General features: G+C 38.7%; 1 protein-coding gene across 1 annotated transcript; it reads left to right on the forward strand.

Annotated features, from left to right (window-relative positions):
* Positions 1 to 7,154: 7,154 nt before the first annotated feature.
* On the forward strand, positions 7,155 to 14,485 carry tmem128 (transmembrane protein 128). The gene is made up of 4 exons (XM_084132438.1): positions 7,155 to 7,267; positions 7,457 to 7,598; positions 9,388 to 9,549; positions 13,451 to 14,485. The coding sequence occupies exons 1-4, from the start codon at positions 7,192 to 7,194 to the stop codon at positions 13,548 to 13,550; spliced, it is 480 nt and encodes a 159-aa protein (XP_083988564.1). The 5' UTR covers positions 7,155 to 7,191; the 3' UTR covers positions 13,551 to 14,485.
* Positions 14,486 to 15,816: the final 1,331 nt, after the last annotated feature.

Here is a 15,816-nt window from a genome sequence, read left to right on the forward strand (position 1 = left end):
TGAAATCATGGAAAACTACTCTCCGGTCAGTATACAATAATCAAAATAGATAATCAATAATCTATTTTAGTGTTTCTAACACTTCTGTGGAACACAAAAGGAGATATTTTGAGAAATGTATGTTTTGTCTCATCCATACAATGAAAGTCAATGGGGTCCAATATTCTTCAAAACATCATCTTTTTTTGTTCCACACAAGAAAGGGAGTCAAACTGGTTTGGAAAGATGTAAACAATGACAGAATGATCATCTTTGGGTGGATCATCACAGATTCATTCTCACATGTGCTGAATTTGAGCATTTCTAACACACAATGGTGACTTTTGGTTTGTTTCATGAGATACTTTGGCTTTGGTTGGCAGCATGCGTCATCACTGACATGCTGAAACATGATTGTGGGAAATGTTGAGACATGCTCCACTCGGCTCCGTCGCTGGAGTCAGCAAAAACCAGAGCCGTGTGCAGTATGTAAGGTATACGTCTCTGATAAAGCTTCCTCACAGAACGCTATTGTTCTCCTCATCGCTGCCCCAAAGGCCTCTGGGAAACAGGAGCAGAAACCCTGGTTCACTGCAGCTGAGGGAAATGGAAGTATATGGTTTTATTGTCTGTTTGGGTGATAATCAAATGCGCTCAGCGTTTTCTCAGAATATCTGGCCAGCACACACACACACACACACACACACACTAAAGGAAGTTTGATGTTCAGATGTGCTGAATGACCGGCATTATGAAGCGTAAAGGTCTTTTGTCCGGTCGGCTCAGAACATGATACTCTCATAAAGCACAATCCAGGTTCTGTTTTGAGTTCTGGTTTGTGGTGAAGATAAGAGCAGGCCACAGGTAAGCCAATCGCTTCACATCTTGATAACTGTTTAGTGTCTGGCTGATTAATTTGATGTGATTTTTGAATATTGGAAGGCCTCACTGCATTCGTATGTAAATCAGACACACATGCTGGTCAATCAATGTGGGTTTATCAAATATCCATTTGGTTGCATTAAGTGTTTGGGATATCTGGATAGTTTTAAGGTTTTCCAGAGTAAGGTATGGAGAGACTGATGTCTCCACACTCCCAAAAGGACCGTCAGCATAGGTGAATAGGTTAACAAATTAACTAATGGATATAACTATACATTTCCAGTTGATTGATTCCATTAGTAAATGAATGTTATGTTTAAATATGCAAACAAAGCATTATCTAATGAAATATGCAATAATTTGCATACATTTCCAGCACATTAATCTGAAAATTGGATAAAGCCAGGTTCATACTTCTTGTCTGATTTTGTTGACACATTAGAGTTGAAGGTTTTTATAGAAGGGATTTTTGATTTCTCCTTTTATCACTCCATAAATCAGAAAATAATGTCAACAGCCAGAAAAAAACACATTTTCACCATGTTTTTAGGAATAAAATGGTATATAAATCAGTGTGAATGATATATGAACAAACCCCTCAGTAAAAACCTTCAGAATATAGATATGAGTGAAACTGTAAATTTTGGTGTTTATAAGTGTTACTGAAGTGGGCAAAAAAACTTTTAAAGATATGTATCGTAACTGAAATCTACAGACGCAAATAGATAAAGTGCAACAAAATAAACATGCAAATGTGTCTTTTGAATGTTTTATTTTCACTATTCTGAAATAAAACACTGTGAAAAGCCAAACAGAGTCCAAAATCTCAAAATTGGCCAGTGCATGAAAGAAACAAGTCAAGTCTCCTTTATTTATATAGCGCTTTTTACAATACATATCGTTTCAAAGCAGTTTGTTTCTAGAAGAAAATAGCGTCACAGTCCAGCTTAAGTAAGTTCAGTGATGTTTAATTTTTGTTGTAAAAAAGTTAATTTTGTTAATTTATATATATAGCCGTTCTGGAGAAAACCGTGATGTCATCGTCCAGCTCAGTTCAGTTCTCATATAATGGTGTCAGTGCAGGAGATCAATAATACTGTTGAATATTAAATTAAATGGCAGCAATGCTTTTGCATGTAGTGTCTCTTTAAATGACGCTGCATTAATTGTACAGTATGCAGTTTCTCATGTATGTGTGTGTGTGTGTGTGTTTGGATCAGTTCTGCTCCAGATGGATTGGGCTCCAGCTGGCAGGAAACTCTAGTCGAGGTGTATTTAGAGAGACCAGGGCTGTTGGCAGGAGACAGTATTCCACACCTGTGCTCACCTGTGCTGGTGTCTACACACCTGAACAACATCTGACCTCCTGAACCCACACACACCTGAACAACGGCTGACCTCCTGGACTCACACACAGGTGCTGCTCACGGACCTGCTGAACTCACACAACACTCTCACATGCTGCATTCATCGTTTGTGCATCACAATGAGTAGTTTTACATGTTTCTCTTATTGATTATTGGGCTCTAGCGTGTTGTGTGGAAATGTGCAGATATTCGCTTCTTTTCAAACATAATTTTTATGCCTGTCTTTGTTGAATGAAAACCAAAGGGAAGTAGCGACAAATCTTTTCTTCCATATTGTGACGTACATCTGAGTGTAACGAATTATCAAAAAAGAAATAAATGAAGGGCAGGACTTGGTTTAGTATATCATTATTATTTTTATGTCAATTTCAACTTTTTATGTCATAATTTTTACTATTTATATCATAATTTCAACTTTTTAAGTCATATTTATGACTTACTTTTTGTGTCATCATTTCAACCTTTTAATGTCATAATTGTTACTTAATATGTCATAATTTTGACTTTTTATGTCATATTTAACTTAGTAGCTGGACAAAATTTCAACCTTTTATATCATAATTTCAACTTTTTGTCCTTATTATGACTTTTTAGTCACATGTTTGCCGGGAGCCAGAGCGCCTGACATCAAAGTAAATTTAAATGTGCTGGCTAATGCTAATCGTTAATTCTCTAAGATCATTATTCACGTCAGCACTAATGATGTTCGACTCCGCCAGTCGGAGATCACTAAAATTAACGTTAAAGAGGTGTGTGAACTCGCAAGTATGATGTCAGGCACTGTAATTTGCTCTGGCCCCCTTCCTGTTCGCAGGAGTGATGAGATAGTCAGTAGATTGTCCTCACTCAATGGCTGGTTGTCTAAGTGGTGTCTGCAAAATAATATAGAATTCATAGACAATTGGAAAAGTTTTTGGGTCAGACCTGACCTGTTGAAAAGAGATGGTATTCATCCCTCCTGGGATGGTGCTGCTCTTCTCTCTAGTAATATGGCTCATAGTCTTAGAGCTCAAACATGACAATCTGGGGCTCAGGTCAGGAAGCAGACAGACTGGCTAAACCCACCGTCTGCTAGCGGCCTCGCGTCACCAAGGTCAGATAAATCCCATCACATAGAGCCTCTTTCACCTAGATATCATCATATAGAGACTGTGTCTGTTCCCCGAATTAGGACATACAAGAAACTCCCAAACCCATTCACTTGTAAAAATGTAATTGGTGTTCAACAAATAAAAAACAGATATAATACAGATGAGCAAATGCTAAAGCTTGGGTTGCTGAATATTCAATCCCTTACTTCAAAAACACTTATTGTTAATGATATGATTACAGACTATAATCTAGATGTGCTGTGTTTCACAGAAACCTGGCTAAAACCAAACAATTACATTACTTTAAATGAGTCCACCCCGCAAGATTACTGTTATAAACATGAGCCTCGTCTGAAAGGCAAAGGGATGTAATTTATAGTAATATTTTCTGAATTACTAAGAAGTCTAATTTCAAATATAATTCTTTTGAAGTGTTGGTGCTAAATGTAACACTATCTAGTGTAAATGATAAATCACGTTTGAGATTTGTGCTGGCTACTGTATACAGGCCACCAGGGCACCATACAGACTTTATCAAAGAATGTGCTGACTTTCTATCAGAGTTAGTATTGGCTGCAGATAAAGTACTAATTGTTGGTGATTTTAATATACACATAGATAATGAAAAAGATGCATTGGGATTGGCATTTAATGACATTCTGAACTCAATTGGAGTTAGACAACACGTGTCAGGACCTACTCACCGTCGTAATCATACTTTAGATCTAATATTATCACACGGAATAGATGTTGATGCCGTTGAAATTCTGCAGCAGAGCGATGACATCTCAGATCATTATCTAGTCTCGTGTAAATTACATTTAGCCAAGGCTGCAAATCCGACTCCGTGTTATAAATATGTTAGACCTATCACTTCTGCCACTAAAGATTGCTTTATTAATAATCTTCCTGATCAGTTTCATCATCTCAGCATCCCAGATAGCTTAGAAGAACTCGATATTGCGACAGAAACTTTTAACTCTCTCTTTTCCAGCACTTTAGACACAGTTGCTCCGTTGCGCTTAAAGAAGATTAAAGAAAATAGTCCAACGCCGTGGTACAGCGAGCACACTCGGCCCTTAAGAGAACAGCCAGAGAGATGGAGCGCACCTGGAAGAAAACAAAACTAGAGGTATTTCGCATTTCATGGAGAGAGAGCTCGATTGCATTCAGAGAGGCCTTAAAAGCTGCTAGATCTGCTTATTTTACAACCCTATTAGAAGAAAATAAAACCCTAAGTATTTATTTGAAACGGTGGCTAAACTAACGAAAAATAAAGCTTCAAGCCCAGAAGTTTCCAAGCAACACAGCAGTAATGACTTTATGAACTTCTTCACTTATAAGATTGATAATATCAGGGACAAAATTATAACTATGCAACCGTCTTCTACAGTATCGCATCAGGCAGTGCATTGTAATCTCCCGGAGGGAAAATTTGATTCATTCATTGCTATAGGAGAGGAAGAATTTACTAAACTCTATACTATACCGACTAAGCTACTGAAAGAGATGCTCCCAGAGCTCATAGATCCTCTTCTTAATATCATTCATTCATATTTGTCATTAGGATACGTACCAAAAACCTTTAAGATGTCTATGATTAAACCGCTTGTTAAAAAACGTAACTTGATCGTACAGAATTAGTCAATTACAGGCCGATCTCGACTCTACCTTTTTTGTCAAAGATACTAGAAAAGGCAGTATCTTCACAACTGTGTTCCTGTTTAGAAAGAAATGATATCTGAGGATTTCCAGTCAGGATTTAGACCGTACCATAGTACTGAGACAGCTCTCGTTAGAGTCACACATGATCTGCTCTTATCATCCGATCGTGGTTGTATCTCTCTATTAGTGTTACTCGAATTTGATGCATTTGACACTATCGACCACAACATTCCTTTAAATAGACTTGAAAATTATGTTGGCATTAGTGGAATTGCACTAGCATGGTTTAAATCTGACCGTTATCAGTTTGTAGCAGTAAATGAAGAGATGTCTCATCAATCACAAGTTCAGTATGGCGTACCACAAGGCTCAGTACTAGGACCGCTGCTGTTCACTCTGTACATGCTACCCTCACACACACACACACACACACACACACACACACAGACACAGACACAGACACACACACACACTCTGTACATGCTACCCTTAGGAGATATCATTAGGAAGCATGGCATTAGTTTTCACTGTTATGCCGATGATACTCAGCTCTATATTTCTTCATGCCCAGATGAAACTTGCCAATTCACTAAATTAACGGAAGGCACAGCTGATAAAAAAAACTGGATGACTAGTAATTTCCTACTACTAAATTCTGAAAAAACAGAGATTCTAATTATTGGACAAAAAACTTCCTCATGTAATAACCTAGAATACTGTCTAACACTTGATGGCTGCTCTGTCAAGTCCTCGTCGTCGGTTAGGAACCTGGGTGAGTGTGTGTGTGTGTGTGTGTGGGCTCTTTGATACCAATCTTTCATTTGAAAGTCACGTGTCTAGTATCTGTAAAACCGCATTTTTCCATCTTAAAAATATATCTAAATTACGCCATATGCTCTCATTGACAAATGCGGAACAATTAGTTAATGTGTTCATGAGCTCAAGGCTAGATTATTGTAATGCTCTACTGGGTGGTTGCCCTGCACGCTTAATAAACAAACTACAGCTGGTCCAAAACGCAGCAGCTCGAGTTCTTACCAGAACCAGGAAGTATGACCATATTAGCCCGGTTCTGTCAACACTGCACTGGCTCCCTATTAAACATCGCATACATTTAAAAATATTGCTGATTACTTACAAAGCACTAAATGGTTTAGCTCCGCAGTGCTTGAGCGAGCTCTTAACGCATTATAGTCCTTCACGTCTATTGCGGAAAAAATTGCATTCTCGGGCTCCAGGCACTGCTGTTGTGCGAATGAGCGGCCTGAGCGTGTTAAGGTTTTTCTGTTAGAGCGGTGTGTGTTAGAGGCCCCTGAGTTAATAACTAATGATCTTTACAACAGAAGTGAATCAATCAAAACTACATTTATCTGGACAATAACTTTATTCTAGATCTGCTGTAAAGCCTGAACAATCTCTGTTACTGTAATCTCCTGTTATCACTGTAAAGCTGCTTTGAAACATCTATATTGTTAAAAGCGCTATATAATGAAGGAGACTTGACTTGACTCTAAAATATCTGTTAACTGTAATAATCTTTGTTTATTTTTAATGTGTGAATTATTGTTAAAAATACTTAATTATTTTAACCAGTCTCAACTAAAGTGCAGGTCAGTCTTTAAAGGGGCCTTTTCATTTCCAGAACAATAGTGATGGTTAAGCAGGATTCAGTAGTTTAGGGTTACAGAAGCTAAATTCATCCATCATCATTCCACGCTGTTTTAAAATATAATCTACGGGTTAAACTCGTCCTTTTCATTCAGAATCTGAGATTCTTATATCTGGCTGCAGAATAAAAGGCCAGTAAAAATTCATACAAAATATAAGTGATTACTTGTATGTTACTAAATATACACCGTACACGCATTTGTTCCTCATCTTTTTTGTTGATGTTGCAAAAAAAGAGTAAAAATGTTTCATTTTATGACAAATTGAATAGAAAAATAACTAAATATGACTTACTTTGTCTTTAAACATGTTGTGCTCTAATCTGATTAATCATCAAATTATATTTGTGTTGAATGTAGGAAATTAAATGCACACTATGAGCAAAACTACAGCTCTCAATTCAATTCAATTATGTGATGACCAAGTGCGAGAAGCGAAACGAGTCGATCGATTCGGATCGCGAGCGTCAGGCGACTCACTTGAATCTCGCGAGCGTCTCCGAATCTTTCGCCGCGTGAATTTGACGTCATCCGGGCATCATGGCGGAGTTCAGTGAATTTATGAAGTTGCGGAGGCGATTTAAGACTAACGAAGAGCCAGAAGAAGAAGAAAAGAGTGAGAAACACACACACTGAATTCCAGCGTCTTTAGCTGAACGCGTGTCAAACTCTGCTCGACTCTTTCCGTGTCGTATCAGCTGTGTTTGCTGATGTTGTGCTTCTCTGATCTGATGATGGTGTGTTGATGTTGTGTTTCTCTGATGATGTTGTGTTACTCTGATGATGTTGTGTTACTGTTGTGCAGCTGCTGGTCCTGATGAGGCTGTGGAATTGAAACCGTCCGCTCGGATAAACCGGCACTCTGTCTTCTGGATTCTGGCTTCTGTCGCTCTCACCTACTATGTGGATTTCTTCTCTGTAGTGCTGAACCACCCTGACATTCACAGGTGATCACTAACCTTAACCCTAATTAACTAACTAACTAACTAACCAGCACTGTCAGCGGTTACTTACGGATCTACTGCAAACCTGAAAACAAACATACACACACACACTCACACTGGCATGCAGACACACTCACTCACTCACTCACTCACTCACTCACACACACACTTATTATTATTTATTACACTTATTATAAGTTTCAGTTTGAATCTTATTTTTTAATAAGATTAATATATTTAATATATTGAATATATTGAATCTATATATTTTTTTTTGTTTGTCTTTGACCGCCTGCGTTCAGCTGGTGTAACCAGAGTGCGAATTACCCCACCATAACTGGGGGGTACTGCTCCTTCACTTCTTCTATGACCATCATGGTCCACTACCATATCAATCCCCACCGTGATCGCCGAGTGCAACATGTGTTGTGCAACACACATACAAGGTCCAAACATGCGACAAACTGATAATCAGTAGGCTACAGAATATCTCATTGTTATTATATATCCAAAAGAAAACTGTTTTGATCAACTCCCAGAAGTTAGAAGTTAAGTGCACTGAAATACCATTCTAATTACTAGTAAAAGTAATACCTTTACAAGAAGCCTATTGCCTATTTCAGGGGTTTTCCTGGCTCAAAATGAGGCGGAGGTGGTAAAATCATAATAATGTATTTGAATAACAAGATAATTAAATGTGTATTTTGTTGTAGATCATCATATAGCATAATGTGTTTCCCACATTTTTTTGTTGGTGGAGCTTGGTATCTCTAGGGGGGTGTTTAACTGTATTAAATTAGATTATTTTAAATATTTTTGAATATACAAATAAGGAATGTTGAAAAGAATGATACTTTATGAAACTAGCGTTTTGTCATTCAGCGGTGACACTTGCTTGAGAAGTTGAAGTCGTTCTCCATCTCTGTTGCTTCTAGCCACGGTGGTTAAAAATGGTACGGTCCACAATAGGGGTGTCTGAAATCGCTTTACATTAAAATGTTCCTACAGTGAAAATAGGAGTTGACTTGTATTGTAACTGTAATTATATTTTTTCACAATATCAGAAAAATTATCTGACCCCCCCTAAACTGATATTTCTGTCCCTTTGGGGGGGTCTCTTTCTGTAATTCGAACTATGGGTGTAACGCCTGTGCTCAGCTGGTGTGACGCCTATTTCAGCACTGTAACGCCTGCGTTTCAGCAGTGTAATGCCTGTGTGTCAGCACCATAACACCTGTGTTTCAGCTCTGTAACGGCTGCGTTCGCGTGGTGTAACGCCTGTGTTTTAACAGTGTAACGCCTGTGTTTCAGCTTTGTAACGCCTGTGTTCGAGTGGTGTAACACCTGTTTTAACAGTGTAACGCCTGTGTTTCAGCTCTGTAACACCTGCGTTCGGGTGGTGTAACACCTGTGTTTTAACAGTGTAACGCCGGTGTTTCAGCTCTGTAACGGCTGCGTTCGCGTGGTGTAACGCCTGTGTTTTAACAGTGTAACGCCTGTGTTTCAGCTTTGTAACGCCTGTGTTCGAGTGGTGTAACACCTGTGTTTTAACAGTGTAACGCCGGTGTTTCAGCTCTGTAACGGCTGCGTTCGCGTGGTGTAACGCCTGTGTTTTAACAGTGTAACGCCTGTGTTTCAGCTTTGTAACGCCTGTGTTCGAGTGGTGTAACACCTGTTTTAACAGTGTAACGCCTGTGTTTCAGCTCTGTAACACCTGCGTTCGGGTGGTGTAACACCTGTGTTTTAACAGTGTAACACCTGTGTTTTAACAGTGTAAATGTCTGTGTTTCAGCTGGTGGTTCTCCGTGGGTCTGGTGCTGCTGGGATTGTGCCTCAGTCTGGCTGCATTCTGTATTGTCTATCTGGAGTGGTTCAGAGGCATCAGGCACTACGAGCAGGAGTATCCCGCCGTCCCTGCCGTTACCACCGCCGCCTTCATCGCCGCGTCCTGCAGGTCAGAACCACAGTCATGTAGTGACGGGAAACACACTTTGTGAAGCTTTCAGACCTATGCCAATCATTTGTTCCGAATCAGTGATTCAGAGCACGTATCAAACTGCCCAAGTCAAGTGATTTCAGTAAACGAGGCTTCGTTACGTCATATCTGTTTCCAAACATTACTCACTGGTTTAAGGCGAGACACTACAGGTGAATAGGGTAAAATTTTAAAATAATAGATATCACCATGAAACTTCCTCAGTTGATTACTTACACAAGTATATAAAAAAAAATTGATTACAAGTTTTAAAAAATTGTATGTTTAATTATGCAAATTAGGCATTATCTCATTAAAAATGCACGATTTTGCATATATTTTCGGTAGGTAGATCTGAACATATGATAAAGCCAGGTGCAAAATTCTTTTTTCATTTTGTTTACACACAAGATGAAAATAAAAACTCAGAGGGATTTCAGGATATATGCTTTTATTACCTAGGAAATCAAAATATACTGTCCATAGCCTTAAAAAATCGATTTTTGCTATATTTTTTTGACTAAAATGTCACATAAATCAGGCCAGGAATGATTTATTAACAAATCCCTCTGAAAATATCTTCAGAATACTGCTAAGTGTATAACTGGAAAGTTTGGTGTACATAGGTGCTACATAGGCTGAGATGTTTGTACTGGAGAATGACAAAAAACTCATTTTGAGAAAACGGCAGTTAAAGATTTAAATAGCTCTAAATGAGATTTCGTCGTTAGCTTTAAATCCCCCTTTGGACATTCACAATTGACCTATGGCTAAGCCACGCCCCCTCCACGCACTCGGACAAACAGTCAACATTCGGTAACAGGCGCTATGGCAGCTGTCACAGTAGGAGACATTTCACAGGAGGCAATTGATGATTTTTGGAGACAGATAAGATTATATATCATCTCGAAGTCACCTAAAGGGCCTTAACTATGCATTGGAGGGTTATATTAATCATTTTATTGTTGAGTAGGTCGATGAAAAGCTTCAGCTCCAGACAAAGATTTTACAGGTCACAGTGTAAACGTTATGGCGTGTTCACACCAAACGCAAATTTAATTATTTGCGCGAGTAGATTACATACAAAGTCAATGCAAAGACACAAATTTGACGCTCTATTCGCGTTTGGTGTGAACGCAGCATAATGAACAGCCTGCGATTTCAAGATTGCAATGTTGGAATGTGTGTGTGTGTGTGTGTGTGTCAGAGAGAGAGAGGTGCGGGCGCGATCGAACAGTGGAAACATAAAAACATACTCCATCATTTTGTTCATACAGGACATCATTAAAACTGCAAAGTGTTTAGCCTACTTATATTTGTGTAAAACACAACATTGTGCTTTTGTCAAACTGTAAACTCTTGTCAAACTGCAACGCAGCTAGAAGCTAGGCTAACGTTAGCCTAACGTTACGTTAGAGATGTTAAAGATAACGTTCAAATACGATGTTGACTTACCTCGTTGTTTAATTTATCCACGTTTAGTTGGTGTTGTGGTCTAACGTTACCGCATAACTTAATCCAGAGCAGACACTTATCTCGGTTGAGATGTGGCTTGGGAAAGGGTAAAACATGCACACCGTCGCCCAGTACCCCATGCACACTGTTTGACCATTTTAAACTTAAAATGACAAGAAAAAACATAAAAACGAATGAAAACTGACAGTAAACAGACGGAGTAAACAGACAGATCTCGGCGTGTCGCGTTGGAATGCTAACTTCTTGGTAAATTCGGGAGAAACTTACTGCCGCAAGTAAACAAAATGTAATAAAATAAACATCTTAATGTATATTTTCAACGTTTTCTTTATAGCAGCTTGAAAGAACACATATTGAAGGAGTAAACTAGCCCAAAATCTCAAAACTGACCACTGCATGAAAAATCAATGTTTTTGCCTGCCGTGTCTCGCCTTAAGATGCGTGGACGCTTTGATGTTCACTTCCTACAAGATTAATATGCACATTTCACACTGAAATCTCAAGACGTTTTTATTTCGCATTGAGAAACTGAAGCCTATTTTGGGACCATTAATATGTTTGCATCATTTACATTATTAAAAAGGGGTAAATATGCAGTTCAACAAATAACATCTATTAAGGGTGCATTCGTTAGTTCTCTAGGTGGCTGAAATTAGTTTATCTCCCCCTCTTTTCACAACCTGCTTCATCACATGAGAAAACTGAGAATCGCAATTTTAACAAAATGTTAGTTGCTGCAGTCTATTTAAAAATATTTAATCAATTCGAATGAACTTTTTAAAAATCTAGTTAGGGTTAGGTGTGGTTAGGTTAAGTGAATGATTCAGTGACAGACACAATTTTAACAGTTACTTGTCACCACCTACTGGTGTAACAATGTAATTGACACAATCTTTATTTGAAGCATCAAGTAACTTTCAACTTTTAATAGACAAATTGTTATTTAGAAATAAGATCTCTTGGATGTTTGACTCGAGATCACCTTTTTTATAATTAATGGTGCAGCTCTACTCTGTGTCTCATTAATGGAAACACAGTCTCTTTTCGGGCTCGACATCATTATTAGACAGAGTTTGCATTAAATGTGGTGTTTTTAATATGTTACACAAACCACACAAAAATGTGTAAATTCATAAGTCGACACCATTGCTGAGTATTTTCTCCTTAAAACTGCAGTGAACCAAAGACAGTCTCAAAAACACGCTTTGAAATCGCTGGTGTTTCTGACATCACAAACTACCTTGTAACCAATCAGGTCACGAGGGGGGCGGGGCTTAAGCATATCATTAACTATGCTCTGAAGCAGCGGTCTCAAGAGAAGCAGGTTATCCCGGTATATTTTTCTGTTGATGAGATAAATCGGGTACTTTATATTGGGTGAATTATGTATATGATGTATATTACAATGTTATGATGAACTATATGCCTTTCTTCACTGATGTTCTGACTTGTTCAGTGCGTTTCTAAGGATGTGGATGTTTAGAGGGTTAGAGTAGGGTTAGAGTAGGGTTAGAGTAGGGTTAGAGTAGGGTTAGAGTAGGGTTAGAGTAGGGTTAGAGTAGGGTTAGAGTAGGGTTAGAGTAGGGTTAGAGTAGGGTTAGAGTTAGAAGGCTGTCTGACTCTGAGATACGAACGGGAACATGGCTTGTGTAACATTAGCAACACATTATTAGCTAGATGATAACGTAGTCAAGCCAAAGGCTAATCATATTAATTACTGTTATGCGATATCATTGTGCAGCGTTTACTACAGTAAAGTTGAGCGAGTGGATCAGGTATTCTGAGCTGAGTGAGTGAGTGGAGGCGGGGCTCATTTGCATATCCATAGAACGCACATACTAAATAAAGCAAGGGTGTCGAGTTACATTCAAGCTATTTTAAGGCATGAAGATTTTTTTTCACAGGAAAAAACGTTTAAATATGTAATTTTGGTGATCAAAGTTGAGTTTTAAGGGATACAGTTATTGACTACAGGGGGACTTTTAGTACCGATTGCACAATGATCTATTGATCTCTCAAAATCTGATAAAATGTTTTATTTCTTCACAAAAACACATTTATTTCGTAATGTGTAAAACCAAACTACTTAATACACCTTTAATGTATTAATATGTAGCAATTTTTATGACATATAATCATTTTCTCATATTATAGTAATTAGATTTGGGGATTGAGTGTGTTTGAATGTCATGAAAAGGTTGTCAGGGTTCAATAAATGGTCTTAAAATAGACTTTCCTTTGCCAAATAAAATGCAGAAACATTGTGAGTATTCCTTAAGAAATAAAGTGTTAGTAATGTTGTTGTTGTTAACTGTGTGCTGAAATGTATTGATGTAGTTTTGTCCAATCAGAAGCAGATGTGACTGATATCATGATAATGTGTGTGTGTGTGTGTGTGTTTCAGCTTAAACATCGCTCTGTGGCCGGTCTGGTCCTTCTTCACTCCTGTGATTCTGTTCACTCAGTTCATGGGTGTGGTGATGCTGATCTCACTGCTCGGCTGAAACACTTCATCATACAGCGGTGTGATTAATCTGTTCTGACCCGTGCCACAGCCAAAGCCAGAGAGGTCAGCTGATCTGTGACCTCTGACCTCTGCTTCAGTCCAGTGCTGTGGAGCCGCTCCAGTGAGAGACGATGTTCAACATGCATTAGTATCTCTCCCATGTCAAAAATGTTTTTTTGTCTGGTTTCCTGAAAGAGGTCGTTTATGCGTCTTGTAAGGTTAACTGGGTGTTTTCTTTGAGGTCCTGATGATTCCTGATTTGAGTGTCTTCTAAAAATGCTTTACAATACCTTTAAAATACACCGTTTTGAAGGGTTAACTCAAGATGCTCATGTTTTATATCATTTTTTAATGTTTTCTTATGACTAACTAAATGAAATAACTGATTAAATAAAAGACATTTTATATTACGTGCAATGTTCTGTCTGTCTGCAATCAGATACTCTTAACAGGGTGTAATTTAGGCTGTATAACCAAAATGCACATAACCTTTATGTAATGTGAACCACAGAGCTTATTTTACTCAGACACAGAATGGTTGAACGACATGTATACCCTGTACAGCGAGTCAGTCTGACGTGTTTGTTGATTCTTTGAAGCCTCTCAAGGGGAAAAAATGAGATGAGAAAAGATGAGAGGAACAATTATTTGTCAATGTTTTTGTGTTCTCCAGAGAAACTCTCTCAATTACTTAAAATTTACAAGCGAACACAAAAGCATTGAAGTATTTTTCCTCCCATTTCTATGTCTCTTTAGTGACTTCCTAGAACTTGAGTAAATCAGGTGATGTGTAAAGCGATAGAAGCATTGTTGACGCACATACTCAGCTTTTTGTTTAAAATGTTGCCCTTTTTTTTATTAAACTTACACATTCAAGCATTAATAAAAAAAGAATGATTGAAGCTAGAATAAAATCTTTTTAAAAAATGTAAAGCTAGCAGAGGCTCTGTTATTTCTTCAAATACATTTTATATTTAGAAATTACATTTTTGTAAATGTTGGCCTTGGCTGGGAACTTAAAAAAAAAAAAAAAAACGCTGGTGCGAGAATGACCCTCATTGGTTCTTGCTGAAGCTCAAATGTGCTGCGTAACACGAGAATGAACCTCATTGGTTCTTGCAGAAGCTCAAACGTGCTGCGTAACACGAGAATGAACCTCATTGGTTCTTGCTGAAGCTCAAATGTGCTGCGTAACACGAGAATGAACCTCATTGGTTCTTGCTGAAGCTCAAATGTGCTGCGTAACACGAGAATGAACCTCATTGGTTCTTGCAGAAGCTCAAACGTGCTGCGTAACACGAGAATGAACCTCATTGGTTCTTGCTGAAGCTCAAACGTGCTGCGTAACACGAGAATGAACCTCATTGGTTCTTGCTGAAGCTCAAACGTGCTGCGTAACACGAGAATGAACCTCATTGGTTCTTGCAGAAGCTCAAACGTGATGCGTAACACGAGAATGAACCTCATTGGTTCTTGCAGAAGCTCAAACGTGCTGCGTAACACGAGAATGAACCTCATTGGTTCTTGCTGAAGCTCAAACGTGCTGCGTAACACGAGAATGAACCTCATTGGTTCTTGCTGAAGCTCAAACGTGCTGCGTAACACGAGAATGAACATCATTGGTTCTTGCAGAAGCTCAAACGTGCTGCGTAACACGAGAATGAACCTCATTGGTTCTTGCAGAAGCTCAAACGTGCTGCGTAACACGAGAATGAACCCCATTGGTTCTTGAGAAGCTCAAACGTGCTGCGTAACACGAGAATGAACCTCATTGGTTCTTGCTGAAGCTCAAACGTGCTGCGTAACGTGAGAATGAACCTCATTGGTTCTTATAGAAGCTCAAACGTGCTGCGTAACACGAGAATGATCCTCATTGGTTCTTATAGAAGCTCAAACGTGCTGCGTAACACGAGAATGAACCTCATTGGTTCTTGCAGAAGCTCAAACGTGCTGCGTAACGCATTGGTTCTTATAGAAGCTCAAACGTGCTGCGTAACATGAAAATGAACCTCAATGGTTCTTGCAGAAGCTCAAACGTGCTGCGTAACGCGAGAATGAACCTCATTGGTTCTTGCTGAAGCTCAAACGTGCTGCGTAACGCGAGAATGAACCTCATTGGTTCTTGCTGAAGCTCAAACGTGCTGCGTAACGTGAGAATGAACCTCATTGGTTCTTATAGAAGCTCAAACGTGCTGCGTAACACGAGAATGAACCTCATTGGTTCTTGCAGAAGCTCAAACGTGCTGCGTAACACGAGAATGAAC

Source organism: Abramis brama (genome assembly GCF_963993115.1).
Source record: "Abramis brama genome assembly, chromosome: 13".
In the NCBI taxonomy this organism is placed as follows: domain Eukaryota; kingdom Metazoa; phylum Chordata; class Actinopteri; order Cypriniformes; family Leuciscidae; genus Abramis; species Abramis brama.